Below are 19,422 nucleotides of genomic sequence, written 5' to 3' on the forward strand. Positions count from 1 at the left end.
AGTGACAGTTTTACAGCAAAATACCAGTTAGAATGAGTAAAAGCCTTCAGTACAGGTAAAACAAAAAATAATAATAATAATAAAAAAATAATTCCATGCATACACAGTTAAATGGCTTGACATGCTTAGAGTCTCCTCAAGCTTAAGTGTTGGTTTAGTAGCCAGCAACCTCTCCAGTTGGTAAAGGTCCATGCTTTATTGGTATCCTGCAGTATTAGACAGCGGTGAGTGTGAAATCAGACAGTAACTGCTGTTGGCCTACATCAGGGTCCATTCATGTCTTAAGAACAAAGAGTGAATGTTACAGCCTGGGAAGAAGACAAGGTCACTGGGCATCAGCCCTTTGTCTAGCCTTGATCCTTCCAGACAGAAATAGAGCAACGTACAGAAAGGATTCCCTGTTTTACCCAAGGTGAGGGTTGGTTTGCTTTTGTTTGTCTTTAAACCAACACGAGACAGTGCTACCATGGAACTGAAAATGTTCAGCCCCCGTGTAAGCTTATGCCACAGATACTGTCCATTTCAACAAGACATCTCCCCAAGACTGCAGTGATCCTGCTTAGGAGCTGTAGCAGGCTGACTGGATCATCGTGGGGTACAGCCTTCATTAGGAAATTAAGGGCAATGGGGTCATGCTCAGTGGGGCCCAAATGCCCTGGAAAACAGACCCCTTTCCCCCCCCCACCCCACCACTCTTCTGCTCTTCAGCATGGTGTGGTTTCTCAACTTGAGACTCAGGACATGGTGGGTTTTTTCCTCCAATTCTGAATGGAGACGTGCTCTATGAGACAGGATCACTGTAATAAGAGGAATTAGGTACTCCCAATACAAATAGGAATTTCTGCAGTAAAAGGACATTGAGACAGCGCTCCAAACAATGCAAAGAACAGAAGATACACCATGCTTTGAGGATAGACAGCACATTGAAAAGGCTTTTTCTCCCAGAGAGGTACATGCTGACAAAACAGTGCATACAATGAAACAAAAGACGCTTCTCTTTAAGCGGTATTAAACAAATGACAAAAATGAGAATGAAGTCCCCAGCATTTTCAGTTTTAAAAATTAATTTTGACTGGCAAGATTTATTAAAAAAATCTACGCAAGTGCACACATAGAAATCAGGAAAGGGCTGGATAGGTGAAACACTGCCAAGATCACAAACTTTTGTTAGTGGGTCCAGGTGAGGATTTTAGCAGAAAGGGGAAAAATAAGGATTCAGCTAATCAAAGATTTTAAATGCCTCATGGAAAAGCAACAGGCATGAGCTCTAATATCCACTGAACTAAAAAAGAAACACATACCTCTGATCTTGCTGTAAACCATCAAAGGCAAAAACCGGTTTTCTTCTCATAACAGGATTTGGAGCATTTTAAGGAAAGTATCTAATCTAATTTTAACAAGCTTGAAAGCTCTTGAATCAGAAAGCATTCATTTTTCTTCAACTTCCCATGTTCAGCCAGTGACAGGTGTATCATTACTGGTTTTAGAGTTTAGAAACTCTGGATTTTTATGCTTCTCTGGGGCCAAAACTTTGCAAAAATCCTCAGTAAAAATTACAGCTTAAAACACTAATCATTCTAGAGCAAACTACATATGTACTAAGTATTTTACCTCATGCTAATTTATGATCCTACGGTCTTTACCCCCTTTGCTGTAAGAGCACCATCACTATTTACACTTGTACTGGTGAAAACCATGCCTGTGAATATGCAGCTTAGTCAGATACACAGGCTCTCCAGATCTTATGACATTTAAAAGAAAGTGCTCACTGCTTTTAATAACAAACAACATTAAAAATATCTTATTCTACATGCTCTTTATAGACAACAGAAGACAAAATACTCCAAAGAACTGCTACATGTCACCCAAACCAGGCTTTTTATTCATATGATGCCTTTGATTTTTAAGTAGGAGTTCTGCATTTTAAAAGATCAGTGGCACACAGCCTAAAAACAGGAAGGAATGCAGGAGATGCCTTTGTTCAGGACCCACATGTTGCACAAGAATAATTTCCCTTACAAGCTAGTTAATAAGATATGTGCTCTTGTCTAGGCATGTTTCAGCATCTGTATAAATTACTGAAACGGAAAAGGAAATATTTTATTAATTTCAATTTCCTAGCATTTAGATTTCCCTCCTCTCCAGAACCTGAAAGCACAGGCAAAATTTTTTCCTAATGTAGCTTGACTGAAACCAGTTTGCTGGTTTGAGAAATGTGACACATCAGTCTAATATTTGGCACCTTCTGATGTCAACACCGTGCATCAGCCTCTGGCAATCAGAAACCCCCAGATCATCACCATGAAGCAGGAGGAACCAACAAGAATCTGGGTTTCTGGCAAAAGGACTGTACTCCTACCACTTGTGTCTGACAGCAGCTAATAAAAGAAAGGTGGATAAATTAAAAATTGTTCCAGAAGATTAAATTTCCCTCATATATTTCAGGTCTCTCTTATTTGGTATGGAGAAGAGGAATGATCCATTAAATGAAGAAGAACGAGATGCACTATCATCTAGAGAAGCTGCCTTAAGAAACTACACTGTTCAGAGAGACATATTATTGGAAAACTAAAAGGGACTTTGGCTTCCTTCACTTTGTACATGCCTGAACACAGAACCTCTTTCCTTCACTCTCACTGCCCTTTCCAGTCAGTAACAACCACACTGCTGAAAGAAGTGGAACTCCAGTGGTCCAAAGCCTTGTGCATAAAGTTATGAGGCACCCAACTCCTCCAAACACATGTGGAAGCTGGCAAAAACCTGGGTTGTTAATTTGTTTTTCATCACTAGATGCTAAATTGCAGCAATTAAATTTGATTCGAAAGTCACCTCTGACCACAGTCTAATGCCTCATTATGACAAATGAGACTAATTAAACAAACATGCTATTTGACACAATTTATAGGTCCTTTCTTCTGTTGAAGAACTGTTCCAGAAATAGCCACAATTCATGCTAATTGTATATAAATCATACTGATGAGAAGTGAATCACTCGTTTTCAATATCCAAATCAGGTCTGCTTCATCAACACAATTCTTGCTCTCCAAGTACCCTAAGAAACTATTGGAGCTTTAAGCTCTCAGGAGAAGAGTAGAAAGCACTGAAGGCTTCTGTAAATAAATAAGGCAAGGCATTTTTAGTATGCTTAGGATATTTCCTATTCTTCTATCTTTCTTTGCCTTCCCAGTCCTGGAGCTTCCCAGAAGAGGCTTCTATTGACTGTGGAGATTCTGAATGTGTGTGTGTTTATTGTGGGACAGAAGACATCTCTGCTTCTTGGTGAAGAAAAGGAGCTATAACTAGGTTTTAGAGTCATCTAACCCATTTTCCATTTGACTTTCTCTGGTCACCACTAAGAAATGGTGTGTACAGGTAGTGAGGTCAGACAGAAAGCTCTGGCAGGAGGCTCCTACTGAAGCCAGACAGGAACCTACTGCTTCAGAATTAATACAGCTGCTTCAACTAATATAAGCTGCTCCACACAAACATCTGTGAAAACAGAAACTAGAACTACAAACATTCAAGGGGGAAAAAACCAACATCCTAAAGCTGTCTGGTCTCACAATACTGGCCTCATTTAGTGAACTAATTCACAAACCAATAATTTTCCACCCTTTGTGCCATTAATGATCTTGTTCAGCATTGCTGATGCTGCTCTGTTGAGAAAGTACTAATTTTGCATGCCACTTAGTCTTCAAGCAACCTGGTGGATTGGTTTACTTTTTCAAATTACTAACATGCAACTCTTTCATTCTCCTTATCCATCTACTTTATAACTGATCTCAGCTCCCTATAGCTCGCAAAATGTACATGCAAATACAGCACATCTAAAAACTTCTATTACATGTTGGCATTTTTCAGCTACAGAAATTTCTCTTTCACTTATTCTTTGATAGAACCTGTATTTAGCATGAGCTACAATGCAGGCAGGTCTATGAGCTCTCTGGGTGACCCTGAGACAACAGCAGCACTAGGCACAAATCCTCTTCAGAAAAAAACCCCTCTCTGTCATACACAAGGAATGGTAAAATGGACTTCAACCAAAAGCAGTGCAGTTTAGGCCATTCAGATATCAATTATAAAAAAATCCATGCCTGCGAGATCCTAGATCAACTTGCCACTATCCACATTCCCTTCATCTAGCCAAATTTATTTCCAAATTTGATATCCCAGGTCACTGAGGAAAACTTGATTTGAGGAAGGGCTGATATGAAAAAAAAACCAAACATAAAACCTCCAGAATATCCAAGGGACATGGTTCGTTTGAGCTGCTGGTGAAATGGAGAAAATTTAATATTGTCTGATACATTTTTTTCTCTTATTGTAGCAGATGACTAGACATGGTCCAGTACTTGAAATAGCACAGAAATAAATCAGAGTGCCTTTTATCCATAGGTTAAGTTGTTATCCACTTCTGTGCATGATTTGAGGACAAACTCCTAAACTGCTTTTGCAACTGGACTCCACATTCATCTAACTATGTGGAGAGGTGGTTCAGCCATAAAGAGGCTTCCTCTTTGTCCTCTGTAAGGACAGAACTACCCAGGACTACCCATTTGGAGTAGATGTAGCTACACATTTTTGCTGGGATTCAGCTCCCTTGTCTGTAGCAGCTGCCTAAGGGTATCTGGACTCTTCAAGAGTATGGGATTTAAAAGTTAATTCTTGTGGATTAAAAAGAAAAACTTAGAACTGTGAGTCTGAAGTACCATCAGCTACACTCCAAGATCTAGTGGAGTTGGTGAGAGAGTCAAACCTTTTACCTGGTCTGTAGCTACCTTTGTTAGACTTGAGACACAGGGATGCTTAGAGCACTGCCATTGACCAGGGTGTGCAGATCAATCAGTGCTTGCAACCACTAACACGAACTGGCAGTCCTCTTACCCACTGTGTTTTGTGAAGTAGAACAAGAATTGCTCCATCTCAGCCCACCCGTGGTTTTGCTCAAAGGTTTCTATTCCTTCTTCCAAGCCCTTCCTGTGTTTGTTCCACAGAAACCCCCCATGAATTCTGAGGGACCTGATCCTATGTAAAAATGTCAGTTTAAAACTGGTCTCTCACTCAACATTCTTGGCAAGCGCCCAGATATGAACCACATGTCTGGTGGAGGAATTTGGCCCCACAGACTGTTTTTAATTAAATGCTTGTCTACTGAACTTCAGTGTCATAAGAATGCTGCAAAACTTATTCATCCTAAATGAAATTATTTCCTATGTAATCTACAAACTTCTTCAAACTGGAAGAATTCCATGTGTTAAATTAGCAACCACTTAAACATTTGAAGTTGAAAAAATGCCAGATAATAGAAGAAAGTCAGAGAGAACTCGTATTTCATTTTTTGAGAGAAATATTCAAAAGGAGAAAAAAACCCAGTTGAGATACTTAATTGGCAGCTAAGTTAACTCCAGCAACCAGCAGGTCTGTTCTTGTAAAATTATAAATCAGTTATCTTTGTAGGCATATGAGAGAAGAAATTAGGCCTGAAAACAGTATTTGAAAGGATGCAAAATAGTAAACACCACTTTTAAAATTGTATATTCACTTAAATCTAAGCAATATGAAATCTATTAACTTTTCTTAAATAGCAGAAATTAATGCAAATCCTTTAGTTGAAAATCTATTACTTGAACTCTACGTTTACTGGCTCACAAAGCAATTGATTCATCTTTCCAGAATGCTATTACTGTACTGTATAACATAACTATTGATACTTTTGCTGAACAGGCAGCAAAAAAAATCAAAAGGAGGCTCATGCACCAAACTCCTCATGCTATTTGCTAACACAGGCTTCAGTTAGCTACTTTTCAGCTCAAATACCAAGAAATATTCAAGGCAATTATTTTACATCTATTCTAAATCCAAAACACAAACCACCTTCTTTTAGAATAATAAACAACAAGCTTTTTCCTAATTATTGATCTCACTGTTTCTAGGTTCATGCTTTAAACTACAGGAACAAATGAGAACCTTCCTTCTCAAGAAAATATCACTGTCTAAAGAGATGCTTTAAATGATTCCTGTTTAAAAATGAGGTATCTAATCTTTATGAAAACCAGCACACTAAAGGGGATGAGTAGGTTCAAACTTATTTTTACATAAAGATATATTTTACTGCAAAAAAGTAAAGTATATAACAAGACATGACTAACTACTGTAGGTATCTTTTTAAATATCCTTCACTCAGATTAAACTCTGTTAAAAGGTGCATAGACCAAGGCATTAGAAAAATTAAAAAGACTTCTTATTCTATTATTTTTGTAAAAACAATCTTGCAAATTTTATATTGTCTAGATTTACAGAGTCCTGTAATTTATTCATCAGTGGGTGGACTCATCATTGCTGCCTGCATGTACAGCACAGAATGGATCACTTGGAGTGACCTGCAGATCAGTCAATGCTGTTGCTCATCACTTAAATTATCAAATTTAGTTCCCTCCCCCACAAGAAAAATATATAAAAGTTAAAATTAAGGCCAGTGTTGAAAAGCACATCTTGTCTCCCAGCTCTAATAATTGCAGGACACTTTCCATACAAGAGACTTCTCATTTGGATTTTCTTATTTAACTCTAAGAAACTAGAGTCAGATTTTACTAGTACACAGCCTTAATTCTCAATACTTTAACCTGTAAAAAGGAAGTTTACAAAGTATTAACCCCTCTGTCCTTTTGCACAGGTGCTAAAATATCACTACTCTATGTACAGAACAGAAGACAATCAGCCTGGACCACAGTCCCATCGTTCTCTGTGCTAGGGCATGAAAAATTTATGAGGTGGCACCACTAAAAAAAAAATAGCCCGTGACAGACTAATTGGATCCTGTACAGATAAAGATTTTTTTTTTATGATCAAAGCAAAAAAGGAAATCAAACTGCCACCATCTTCAAACCCCCCACCAAAAATCACCCACAACAGAACTTTGATGTCTCTGTGAATAATTCCACTGAAAGAATAAGAGGAAAAAAAAAAATCTCTAGCAATTAATTGTTATACCACACTGATAAAGGATAGAAAGGCTTGGCTTACAAGTAGCACTCAAACTACTCTTCATTAGAGCTGTTTCAATCTAAGTTTTTTTCAGTTGAATCGTATCTTTCATTTTGTTCTCTTTCTTGCTCAAGGAAGAGTCTGAAGCTCCAGAATCTCCATCACCAAATTAGTCTGTTGAACCCACTGAAGAAAAGCCAGTACTGTCATTGTTCCTATATACATGCCTAATCTGTACCGTCAGTTCATCAGTTAAGATTATAAAATGGGTTATGAAGATGAGCAGATCAAACACATTCTTGCTATGAAAAGATTTTGCAGCATATTTCAGGATTCCAACAAGTCCTGGTCTTAAATATCAAGCTGCCTGAATTTGGCTGCAAGTTTTTTTTCCCTAACTCTGTTGAGGCACTCATAAGTTGCTCTCCATATATGGGAGAGAAAAAAGTTGTAATAGACATACAGAAAAGCACAACCATACCTACTTAATTTCATTTTTGTTTGCTTTGTCAAAATAACTAGTCAAGTGTCACAGAAGCTACAATTTTTATATAACTTCACACAAAGAACAGGTGAGTGTAGAAAGTCTTACAAAGGTACCTAAATCAATAAAAATTTTCCTCTCCTCTTGCCTTTCAGAGGAGATGCATTAACTGTTAAGCTTCACAGAGACTTACCCTTAATATTGCATTTCTAGCACCTCTTCCCTCTGGCTGGTCAAGTACTATGATAACATTTGAAATAGCCCATGCACTGAACTTTTTATCAGCCACTTGTCACAAGCTCCAGAAGATGCAAGCACTCTAATGAACCATCACAGTACCCACTGGTCTCATATGCCCTGCTCCCTAGCAGCTGAAGACCTGGACACCGTCTTCATCACTGAGGCCGACAGATAAATCCTCCTCTACTTCCTCATCTAGCTGAAGGCTTCCAAGGGAGTACTTATTTCTAGGCATGGGAGAGGAACTCAGCACAATGGGATTTCCAAATACCAGGGGGTGAGTGAAGGGGTTAATGATTTCTGAGTCAGAATCACTAGATTCTGTCCCACTGCTGGTGGAGCCCTCCATCATCTGGATTGCAGCCATGTGATCCATCACACCACTGGCATGCAGTGACTGCATGACTGGGCTCTGCTTTGCCTGTGCCCCCGCTGGCATACCATTGGCCAGCATTTTGCCTCCAGGAGAAGACATCTTAGCCACCCCTCCTTCTTTACCACGTCTCTCTGATTGATACTCCTGCCCAGGGGTTGAGGATATCTGGCTCAGGATAAATGGATCTGTAACAGACTTATTGCAGAGATTTGGGACTTTCTGTGCACGAGGCCGTTGTTGAGAACCTGGAGAGTATCTGCCATAGCCATGGCAGCTACTGGCACGGCTAACCTCCTCCTCCCCAGTCCTCCCCAGCCTGCAGTCATACCCATTTTCTGAGACATAACCCTGAGAGCCAGTTCTACTCAGGCTCCTGTTAGGGCTTGACCCTTTGCTACTGGGAGGCAGTGGACTGGCCAGAGGACTGCGGCTCCCTGGCCCATTAAACATTTCATCAACCAGTGAGCTGTGCCTTGGCATCCTGGGGCTTCCCCCAGGGTAGAAGGAGAGATTAGCTAGGTTATCATCAAGGAACTCTTCAGAGAGATACTGGGAAGACTTTATAGAGGCTGAAGAATCCCTGTACCTAGTTCTATCGCAGTTTTCATCTCTATAGTGAGTATAGGCACCACTGGTCAAATCACCCTCATAATTGTCATTTGTTTGGGAATATGACCGGGTTATTTGTCCTCTGAGGAGATCATACTCGCTATCTACATCACTGCAGTCAATGAAAGGAATGGAGGTGCTGCTGCCATGAGCAGCCCTGGAAGCTGGACCTGTGCTTGGTTGCTGTGACTGAGGTCTGTTCTGCTGAATCCTGTCCTTAGCAGCCTCCTCTTCTTTCTCCACTGTTGACACCACTGCTCCATCCACTTTTCTGCTTTCCTTTGGGCTCTTCTTCAAGGAAGGGCTCTTGTGCTGTCCAGCATCTTCTGTTGAAGCCTTCAGTTCCTTCCCTTGCCGGCAGCTCTGCACTGCTGCAATATCATTGTTCTCTCCATGGGCAAAGCTAGAGCTCTGGAAAGAGAAAGGAGGAAAGGCAAGGGAGGGTGGGGGGAAGGAGAGGGAAGGGAGGTTTGGGAGGGAAGGGAGCCAGAGGGAAAAGGCTATGTGTAATTATGCATGAGAATTTTGCACTGCATCTTGTGGCAACATAGGAGTCACTTGAAGAAGTAACCTAAGCTTCAAAATGAATTAGAAGAAAAAAAAAGAGGTCTCTGATCTTAAGAACAGAAAAGTACATAAGCTAAGTGAGGGAAGAGAAGGCATACAGAATGTGGTGATATGTAAAAAGAGGTATTTGAGGTGTTTCAATGCCCTAAAGCACCCATGAACACTAAGAATATCAACCTGTTCTCACTACTCTGAGAAGCCGGAGGGACAAGAAAGATAAATGTGCAAATCAAATTTTGCACTGCCTGCTTACATACCCTAAAAAAGCCATGTGTGGGCTTCTGAACACTGCATATTCAATCCCTGGAGCATACCCACCACTAATTCATGGGGCTGGCATATCTGCACACAAAAATATGTCACATCTGCCCAGTAGCCATGCCCCATCTACCTGAGCTTGTCTTAGCAGTATTAAAATGTTAAAATATCTTTGAAAAGGGCTGCATTGATAGCAGAATTCTCTGAAGTTCTTAGATATGCAGGAATGAGAGATCCTGTGAATATCAAATGAAGCAATGTAAAGAAGGAGAAGGTGTGGTTAGCATTCTTAAACACATTAACTTAGTAGCTTCCTCCTGACATTTAAGCTCAACCTAACTTAAGGTTAGGTGATTAAATGTTTGCCTCCACAAACACAGATGAGCACAGAGAAACACTGACAGGTGGAGACACCCCAATAACCTACTCAGGGAAATGAAGCTCCCTGACCCCACTCCTCTGAGGGATGTGCCAGCAGAGCCATCAGCCCATGACCTGGGTGTGTCTGGGAGCAACTGAAGAGACCAGAGCACAGGAATGGGGTGGGTAGGTCACTGTGCAATTGCTAGCAAACATGAGGCTGCACTAGATGGTGACCAAGGTAAGGGAGTTGGGAGCCATGTACTGGAGCAGCCATAAGTCAGGCCAGACTGGAAAGACTGAGGCCTGGAGGTCAGCTAGCAGTGATGTCCTAAGTCTGGACCAGCAGTTGGAGAGATGCCTTTGATTTGCATGTGCCTGTGAATGACACAGCCAGGAACCAGGGGCCCCTGCTGTAAATTAATAGGTAGACCAGATGAATGACTGAAGGAGGCTTCAGTGTGTGTGTGAGTGTGTGTGTGGGTAGATCTGGCTACCAGCAATTGGAATGGGGCTATGAGCTTTAGGGGCTTTTATGTTCAGGTGTCAGCCACTGGGAGATCTGGGGATCCAGAGGTATCCTGGACAGACTGACTATTTAAGATCAGCTGCAGGGGGGGGAGCCATATAGGATATATTTATATGTATTTTCCTTTAATGAACTTTCAATCTGATCAGCCAAAAAGCAGAACACAGTGAGGCCACTGGCACCATTTGTGCTAGTGGGAGAGCTGTTTTCTGTTTACCTGTGTGGCTGGCTATGTGTATATTTTACATCTTCATTCATGTGAGTGCCTATTGTGAATACATGCTCAGCATCACTATTAGCAGGACCTGGGAGCATGTAGCTGCTGTGGCCTTGCTAATACTGGGCTACTGTGTTTGCAAACTCCTAGAGCATAAAAGTATTAACATAAGAAAAGTACATTAGGTATCTACCAGAGACAATGGCTTAAAAGTCCAGAGCTGTAATTTTTTTTAGGAAATAATTCTTCTCTCTGGTTAATAAAACAAAACACTTTGTCAGGGGCAACCAAGACTTCCCAGTGAAGGAAAATAATTAAAATTTTCCCAGGTGCAATACCCAGCTACAGACTGGGAGCCCAGAAGTAACCCTATGGATTGCAGTTTTTCAGATGGTCATTAGTACAGCTCAGACAAGCTCACTGTTTATATCTGCCTGGTTGTCTGGAAGTAATGCTTGTCCCACAGTGGAAATGAACCTATTGCACTTGCAAAACCAAAAACTTAAGGGACCCAGGGCTCCTCATCTCCCAGTAAAATGGAAAATAATCAGAAAACCATGCTTCTAGAGTTTCAGAGTAGCAATCAGTGGAGAGTAATCTAATAAGAAATGTTTAAAAGGCATGATCCAGAGTTTCAGCAACATCACTGACTTGTTTTGGCACCTCTGTCTGCTGTTCTGAAGGCTGCGCAGTTGGACTTCTGATGGAATGTATCTTGCTGTGTTTCCTGGAGATAAAAGGAAAATCATGTTAAGAAGCAATTTCATTTTTTTCCCTACAAATAGCAATCAGAAGACATGCTTTCTTTAAAGCAAAATCTTTAAATAGCAGCTTTCATAAAAGTTTGCTCCAAGAGAGATAACATTCCTCCTCTCTGTAAAATTTAAATCAGCTATGTGTTGCAAACACACCATTTTGCAAACAAAAAAGAAATGGCAGAGGCAAAAATGCTCTGTCACCAGAATGTGTGTCTTAAGCAAGCAACTGTTGCCATGGTCATTGTGGCATTTAGGCCATTATTTTCAGCTCACCACGAGCAAGAGGAGTTCAGGCAGAGCTGATGCTAACAAGTTGGTAGCTTTTCCTGGATACCTCAGCCTTGGGGTTGCCTATACCTGTTCCTGTTACTTTCATGTTTATTCTGAGGTGAATATGTCTATTCACATACATTAACCACATCCCACCAAGGATCATGCAAATCAACATTGGAGGAAGTTACCTGTGATGGCAGGACACACTCTGCTGAAAACCAGATTCAAGACTATTGATCTTATGTAAACTATAGGTTATGCCAACTTCTGTCAAAACATTCAGGGCCAAGGGGATACTATACAAGTGATAAAATGTCAAACCAGCAAAGAAGATGTTGCAAAGATCTTAGACTATAACTGATGGGAAATCATGACTTTCTTTTGATTAAAACACATTGGGATTGTTCCTTTATTTTGTCTCACCTTTCAAATTGCACTTTTTTATGCCCTCCTTCTTTAACATAGTCAAGAACTTGCTTCTGAGTCCGACCACTGGAAGAAGACCACAGTTAAAGCATTTAATACAATATACATGTTTATGATGACCAGATAGTATCTGGCCCATATATAAAGTTACAGCAAACTATAGAAAATGACTTGTCACTATCAGCAGAAACTCACAGAAGATTGTAAGGAAGGGAACCTGGTCTGTCACATCTGGATCTTTCTCATTTTGCCAGTCACTTGTCTCTCTTTTTTTTTAGCTATGGAGCTACTTTTAAATATAATTTCAGAACTGCTTAAATTCAGATTTGTGCCCTTTACAGGGTACTATATTACTGGAAAGTCACCACAATAGAAAGTGCAGGAGGAGCTAACCTATCCTCTCATAAACAAAAAGCATTCTTGAATACCTTATGAGTAAAATACCAGCCTTACCTTGTAACAGTAAACACTGGAACCAAGAAGAAAACTGCTTGAACACATTTCATGTCTCAGTTGCTAGTATTAAACATATCAACTAAACACAGGTAGATTTTCTGCAGAGATTTAGGCTGGAAATCCCTTTCCCCCCCTGCTGCTATAGACCTAGAAAAAGCAGTGAGAAAGCCCAGCACTTCCTATTGTGCAAAGTTAACTCCAAAGGGAACTGAGAGCAGTAAAGGAAACCCACACCTCAAGAATGCTCAACAGAGAATCAAATCCTTCCCGTTCAGTAGTGGCTTTCAACCAACCAAATTACCACAAGGTGTGGAAAAAAGTAACCAGTTGGATGTAGCACAGATCACAGTGAGTGGAATAGTCAAAACCTGCTCTTCAAACCAGCAGGAAAGATGAACATATCTACACCCTTCTATTTACTCAGGCAGAAACTTAAATTATAACTTGTTTACCCTAACATAGGTCCTTCCAACTTAATTAATTTACTTTGCAGGCAGGAAACTAAGTGGGGAGAGAGTTAGAATGTCCGTATCTACGGTGTTCTTGTGCAAGGCATCTAGAGTGTACAGTTTATCTCAGCAAAATGGGTTTCTGCCTGTTCATATTATATAAGCTTCACAAACAAAATAAATTGTATGAATAAAAGGATTTCCCCCCAGCATACAAAATACAGTACCTACAATGAAGGTTCTGCTACTGTTAAAAAAAACCAACAAACCACCAACAACCCAACTACTAAAACCTTGCCTATAGCTCTAACAATATCATGGGTAGACTTGATCTTAGCATAGGTCATCATCCCACATGAATCCTTTTCAAGCATAAGGATCTCACCAGACTAAGAAGCCATTGCTTTTAACTGCATAGAGATGAGTTTAACCCTAGGGGCATGCAATGACAATACAAGTCTCCACAAGATCCCAGCCTAGCTGCAGAGGATTCAAGGAGTGCTGAAAAGTTACTAGCTGATGTTGTTAAGGACACAGGAGGATTTTCTTATGTGAAACCAGCTGGAATGCTTCACATCTTACCTCCAGAAACCTACTTTGCAACAGCTACTACAAAATGAATGCAGGCTTTTTTCCCTACAGCATTCTTTGTATTGTTCTGGCTGAGAAATTGCAATGGAAAATATAAAGGAGCAAACTACAATATAAAAAGGGAAGGCTAAAAGTAACAGGTGGATGTGATTTTGAAATGAGGATGTAACAAAGTTAGAAAGAAGAATGCAGGTCTTACCTGAACCTAAATGATGAACCTCTAGAAAAAAGAACAGGTTTAGGCTTTGGCTTAGGTTCCTCAAAAAGCCTGAAAAAGGCATGATGCTCCACACAGATCTTCCAGAAAGACTTGCAAAAATCTCGACTGGCCATAAGGAATTCCAGGGTGTCCTGGAATGAGCTCTGAAAATTGAGATAGCATTTGCAGTGTAAGCAAACAAGCAACATAATTTACAGAGATGCACTGACAAAGCAGGCACTGTGCTACAAAAAATCCCTTTTCCCAGCTCAGTGGCTTTCACAGGTTGAACAGGCCCAGCTTTCCCATTTTGAGACACCATTGATCTGCCTGGCAGTATTGCAGCTATTATTTAAATTTCCTTTCACCAACAAGTATGACAGAGGTAAAACAGTGCTGTTAACATTAATGAGAAATGGCTTACATGCTATAACTCAAGCACTGATGACCTAGTACCAGAATCACAGCCAGAAGACCACTCTGTGACATTCAGACATTCAGCTAACATTTCCCTCGCTAGGACTGCTCAGTTGGGATGCCAGGTTGATGGCTGCAGTACCAACAGTAAACATAAGCAATTTAACAAAAAAACCCAATTACTTGAGGTGATCTCAGAGTAAAAATTTTTCAAATAACCTTTTGTTTACTTCATCAATTCCTGACAAATACTTACATTCACATCAGGCCGCAGTTTGATAAGAAAACGTTTCCTCTTGAAGCTCAGTTTTCGAACCTTAGCCCAGTTGAAGGCATTAATCTTGGTGTGACCCTGCAGAGAACAAAGCCAGCAGAGTTTGAGCACTGCAGATCTGAATGGAGAAATCTCAACCACTAAAGAAAGAATGCCATAAATTAATCATCTCTTCAGTGAAAGGATGGTATCTCTTATCATTCATCCTCTGATAACGCAAACCACAAGCAACTGGTGCTATGACTAAAGAGAGGTATTTATGGTTAAACCTCTACATATTTATAGGACTGGGTATACTGAGCTGATGTGAAGGTATCTGCCCAAAGTGCAGATAGAGTATCACTGCACAAAACATGGTGAGGCCCAGCTTTTTCCCATTTGATGTTATCTTGTTCCACTACACAGTCTCTGATTTTTGTGGAACAAGTCACCAACCAGAGGTGCCTCCTTCTTTTTCTACCTGCTATAAAGAACACAGGGAGTCCAGATACCTAACATTGTCACCTCATTTTGATAGGGTAGATTTTTTTCTGTCTGTCTATAGGGTGAAATAAACACCTTGTTAAAGAACACTTAACTGGGGGAAAAAAAAAACATCAACTGAAAGTTCTGAATTGGAAGTGCAAAATACAGTCACTGTTTTTACCTTTCATGGGGAGTAACAAAATTAAGAGGAATATAAATAAATTACCTGTCTCTGAAGAGTCACAAAATGCTTTTCCCCTCAAAAAAGCACCCAAAAACCTGAAGCAAATAGGAAGCTTGGAAAAAATTATCTTCCAAACACTACAGTTTCCAGAGACTGCATCATTAGCAGATACTCTCCAGAAATCCATTTATCCATTTCAGAAGGTATTGCAGGTATTATTGTTCAGTAAGTCTTCAATACAAGCATGCCTACAGCACAGCACAGAAGTTTCAGAGCACTGCTATGAGTGATAAATGCAGGAACCCACGTGGATTCGGGCACCATCACCAGACACATGTAGGAGTAATGACAGTGTGATAATGTCTGCTAAGTCAACCTGCTGCCTATGAACCACATTATTAATCTTCCTTAAAATATTCAGCAGTGCTGACACTGATTTCTAAATAAATTCCAGGCTATAAAATGAGTTGGAGTAGTGCTTACGCCATCTGTGAGTCAACCTTTATTTTCCTTGAGGTCATTCTAATGAGGTCTTTGTTTTTCAATTTATCCCAGTCATATTCAAAATAAAAAGAGGAAGGCTCTTGACATATGAAGTGCTTGAAGGAAGCCCTGAGCCTCCTGCCAGACACCAATTGCTGGGAAGACCCCAGCAGGTCAGAGCCTGACCTCATTTTCAGCATTTAGTCTTGGAGCTTGATCCAGCAAAATTTTCAACTTTTGCTGAAAATTAAAAAAAAACCAAACCAAACAAAAACCAACCAACCCTGTTACCCTGTTTTGAAAGTCCCAAATACATCAGGACAAGAAGAGATTGAATGATTGGGCCTTCATCCAGCAGTTACATTTTACAGAAGGATCCAAGCCATCTGCTGGGACCAGCTGAAGTGTGGACATACTTTCAGCTCTAAGACAGTCTTAATTTACGTGGCTTCTGAAGTCATTAATTCAGCTGAAAATAGTGTGGGGGAGTAGGGGGAGGGCCTGAACACACAATATTTGAATTACATGCATTTCTAACAACATCCTGGAGTTCTCATGCTTCAAGCTCTACTTTAGTTTTCAGGGCTTACTAGCAACCCATTTAGTTAAGCAGGGATTTTTAAACTTTTTTAAACTTTAATTTAGGTCTCAGACCTCTTGGGTCAGACATATTTCTAGGCTTGTTTGTTGCTGTTGCTTTTCTATATAAAAGGATTCAAAGTACTTTATGAGGTTAGAAACATAAGTATTTTAGCTGAAGTCAAACAGTTAAAATGAAAAGTATTCTATGACAATTCTGAAAATGGACATTATAAAGAACAGTGTACTGATGGTTTCTAATACACAGTGGTTAGTCATTGTTATAAAATAATATATAAAATCACAGTCATCGTTATAAAAAATTGGGAAGTTCCCAAATTTTCCCAACCAAATTTTGTTTTTTGGCAGAGTTGAGGTCCTGAATACATATTGCTGTAAGAAATCTCTCTGCTTTATAAAGTACAAACTTATGTCCTAAACAGCTCTAACCTGAAACACCAGAATGCCTGTGTTGGCAACAGCCAGGTTGATTTTTGTCCCTTCCCTGTCCTTGGCTGCATGCAAGCGTATTCCATACATCTCCAGCCGACGGGCAATCTCCAAAAGCTGGAAGTCAGATTCTGCTGGTGTTTGCCCCCTTGAGAAAGAACACAAAGAAGACACACAGATTCTTCACACCTTTTAACAGAGAGCAATAGGTCCTCCAAAGAACCATTTCATCAAAGAGACTGAAACCTCCCACAGGTATAATATCCATATGTTTTTCCCATGCCCTCAGATTTATATTAGCAATATTAGCAACTTTTTCTTAGTCTAAATCAATACCAAAGAATCCACAGATTTTACAGTCTATTAGAAATTTTGACTGCTCCAATTCTGAAACAACTGATACAGCTAGATTTTGAACTATTAACTTTAACTGAAGTCACTACCACTCGTTGTATTTTACACTGGAAAAAATGCTGTATTTCTAAAAAAAACAAATCATAAGCAGAAATGTAAGGAAGTTGTTCATTGTAAAAGTGAATGCAATATCAAAATTAAGTAAAACAGAAGACATGAAAACATTAACATAAATATTGGGAACACATAAGCACTAATTTAATCATAACTAGATTGTGCAAGTTTTGATTATTACCACTACAGAACTCCCAACCAATTGTATCTAATTCCATGTAGCACAAAATGAAATAGTCAAGCCTTGAAGTGTTCTTCACAGCAAAAAAACCCTTTTCTATGCTATATTTGCAATTCTGTTAATCAACGTCTTAATACTAGTCTTTTCTCCAGTCCTGAGGATACTAGTCTGGATCATCATCTTGAATTCTATTCCCTCAAATACCTAATTCTGCAAGCACTTAGTGCTTCTCCTAAAACTGTAATTAGTCTCTTCTTCACTCATCTCTAAATACAGAACAGTAAGGTGAAAAAGCAACATTCAATGCCCTTGAAATCAAAAACTGCTGTCAAAAGTACTTGACTCATCAGTCATCATTTGCAATCTTACTTGCACGCACAAAATCACCAGTGAAGCATTCTGTATGAAATAGACTATAAAATTATGGCATGCTTGAATGAATATAAAAATCAATTGCTCTTTAAACGCCTTGTTATGATGACAGAAGAAAGACTGGAGTAATTTTTAGGCAATTCATAGGCTTGAATGTTTTTTGAGAAGTAAACTTTGAGAAACTCAAGAGGTCCAAATCTCTTTTGTACTTATGGATCTAGCATATATTTACAGCTAAAAAACTACTCTAAAGGAAATGAAGGCAAATAGCAAGAACAAAAAAGTCTTACATGTGGTTACGGTGAAATTCCATGATTTTGTCTTCTAGTGCTTCTTGCTGAGGTATATACTTGTTCTTCGCTAAGTGTTCACGATCTATGGTTTCATCAAAATCCCCAATCTCAGCTATAAAGAGTTTTAAGAAAAGTCTATTAAAACATCGTATTACACCTTAATTATTTGGGCAATCCAAAATGTGCAGACAGATGGAAAGAGGGAAGAGAGGTAAACACACTTCCTTGCAAGCTGTGTCATGGTTTAATGACATTATATTCTACACATTCCTCCCTTCTCTGTGTTAGGACCTGTTAAATGAGAAGAAGTCCAAGGATTCCTCTCATCCAACACAACCAAGTACTAACCAAGTAAGTAGCTGTTGGATGGCAACTGAACTAATGAAGCCATCATAGTGCTTCCTTGACTTGTGTGGGGGATAAAGGAAGAAGTGGGATAAGGAAGCATAGAATTTTCAGTGTTGGAAGGGACCTTTAAGATCACCTAGTTGCAACCCCCTGCCATGGGCAGGGACACCTCCCACTAGATCAGGTTGCTCCAGCCTGGCCTTAAAAACTTCCAGGGATGGGGCTTCCACCACCTCTCTGGGCAACCTGTTCCAGTGTCTCACCACCCTCATGGTGAAGAACTTCTTCCTAACATCCAATCTAAATCTCCCCTCCTCTAGTTTGTATCCATTCCCCCTGGTCCTATCACTGCCTGACATCCTAACAAGTCCCTCACCAGCTTTCCTGTAGCCCCTTTCAGATACTGGAAAGCCACAATAAGGTCTCCTTGGAGCCTTCTCCTCTCCAGACTGAATAACCCCAACTCTCTCAATCTGTCTTCATAGGAGAGGTGCTCCAGCCCTCTGATCATCCTCGTGGCCCTTCTCTGGACATGCTCCAGCATGTCCATATCTCTCCTGTAAAAGAGGCTGTAAAAGGAAAGACAGCACTAATCCAGCAGAACTCATCCATCTCACAGCAGCCAAGCACAAGTTCTCTCTTGAGGCCCATGCCCCACTCTGTAATCCTTGGAGGAAAATCTGAAGAAAGGTGGTTTGGTTTACTTGTTTGAACACAGGCATGTATTCCACTTCATGGGGTTATGAAACATTTGTCTTCCTCTAATTTTGCAGCAGTTTGAGACACATTCTGTCTCCCTCCTCCTCAAAGTTGCTCCCATCTGCTACACTTATTCAATATTGTGTGTGCAACAGTATGTCACACCCACCTTCCATTTTGCAGCCCATTCAGTGAGGTTTCCCTTTTTTTTTTTTCTGGGGGGGTTGTGGGGTAGGGAGAATGGGAGCAATCAACCTATGTGTGGCAGTGAGATTACTATCTTGTTGCTTCCTGTTCTTGGAACACCTCTGAAAGTATTGCTGGTTGCTTTTTCACAGAACAGCATGGCAGCCTCTGCAAATCTGCTGCAATCATGGCAACAAAGCTACAACAAAGGCTGCTGCCTTCATAAGGTCAGTGAAATTCAGCATCC

The 19,422-nt window shown here is 40.1% G+C and overlaps 1 protein-coding gene across 2 annotated transcripts in view; it reads right to left on the bottom strand.

Annotated features, from left to right (window-relative positions):
• Positions 1 to 19,422, bottom strand: part of FARP1 (FERM, ARH/RhoGEF and pleckstrin domain protein 1) — a 216,450-nt gene that overhangs the window by 37,876 nt on the left and 159,152 nt on the right. Inside the window, exons 7-13 of one of the 2 annotated variants that reach the window (XM_030446833.1) lie at positions 17,940 to 18,054; positions 16,629 to 16,776; positions 14,450 to 14,545; positions 13,777 to 13,940; positions 12,079 to 12,147; positions 11,276 to 11,351; positions 8,864 to 9,104 (exon numbers count right to left, since the gene is read on the bottom strand). In XM_030446833.1, coding sequence (XP_030302693.1) covers positions 8,864 to 9,104; positions 11,276 to 11,351; positions 12,079 to 12,147; positions 13,777 to 13,940; positions 14,450 to 14,545; positions 16,629 to 16,776; positions 17,940 to 18,054 — 909 coding nt within the window. The remainder of the gene's footprint in view (positions 1 to 8,863; positions 9,105 to 11,275; positions 11,352 to 12,078; positions 12,148 to 13,776; positions 13,941 to 14,449; positions 14,546 to 16,628; positions 16,777 to 17,939; positions 18,055 to 19,422) is intronic. The other variant, XM_030446843.1, reaches the window with a different exon arrangement.

The sequence above is a fragment of the Calypte anna genome, chromosome 1 (genome assembly GCF_003957555.1).
Source record: "Calypte anna isolate BGI_N300 chromosome 1, bCalAnn1_v1.p, whole genome shotgun sequence".
NCBI classification, from domain to species: Eukaryota; Metazoa; Chordata; class Aves; order Apodiformes; family Trochilidae; genus Calypte; species Calypte anna.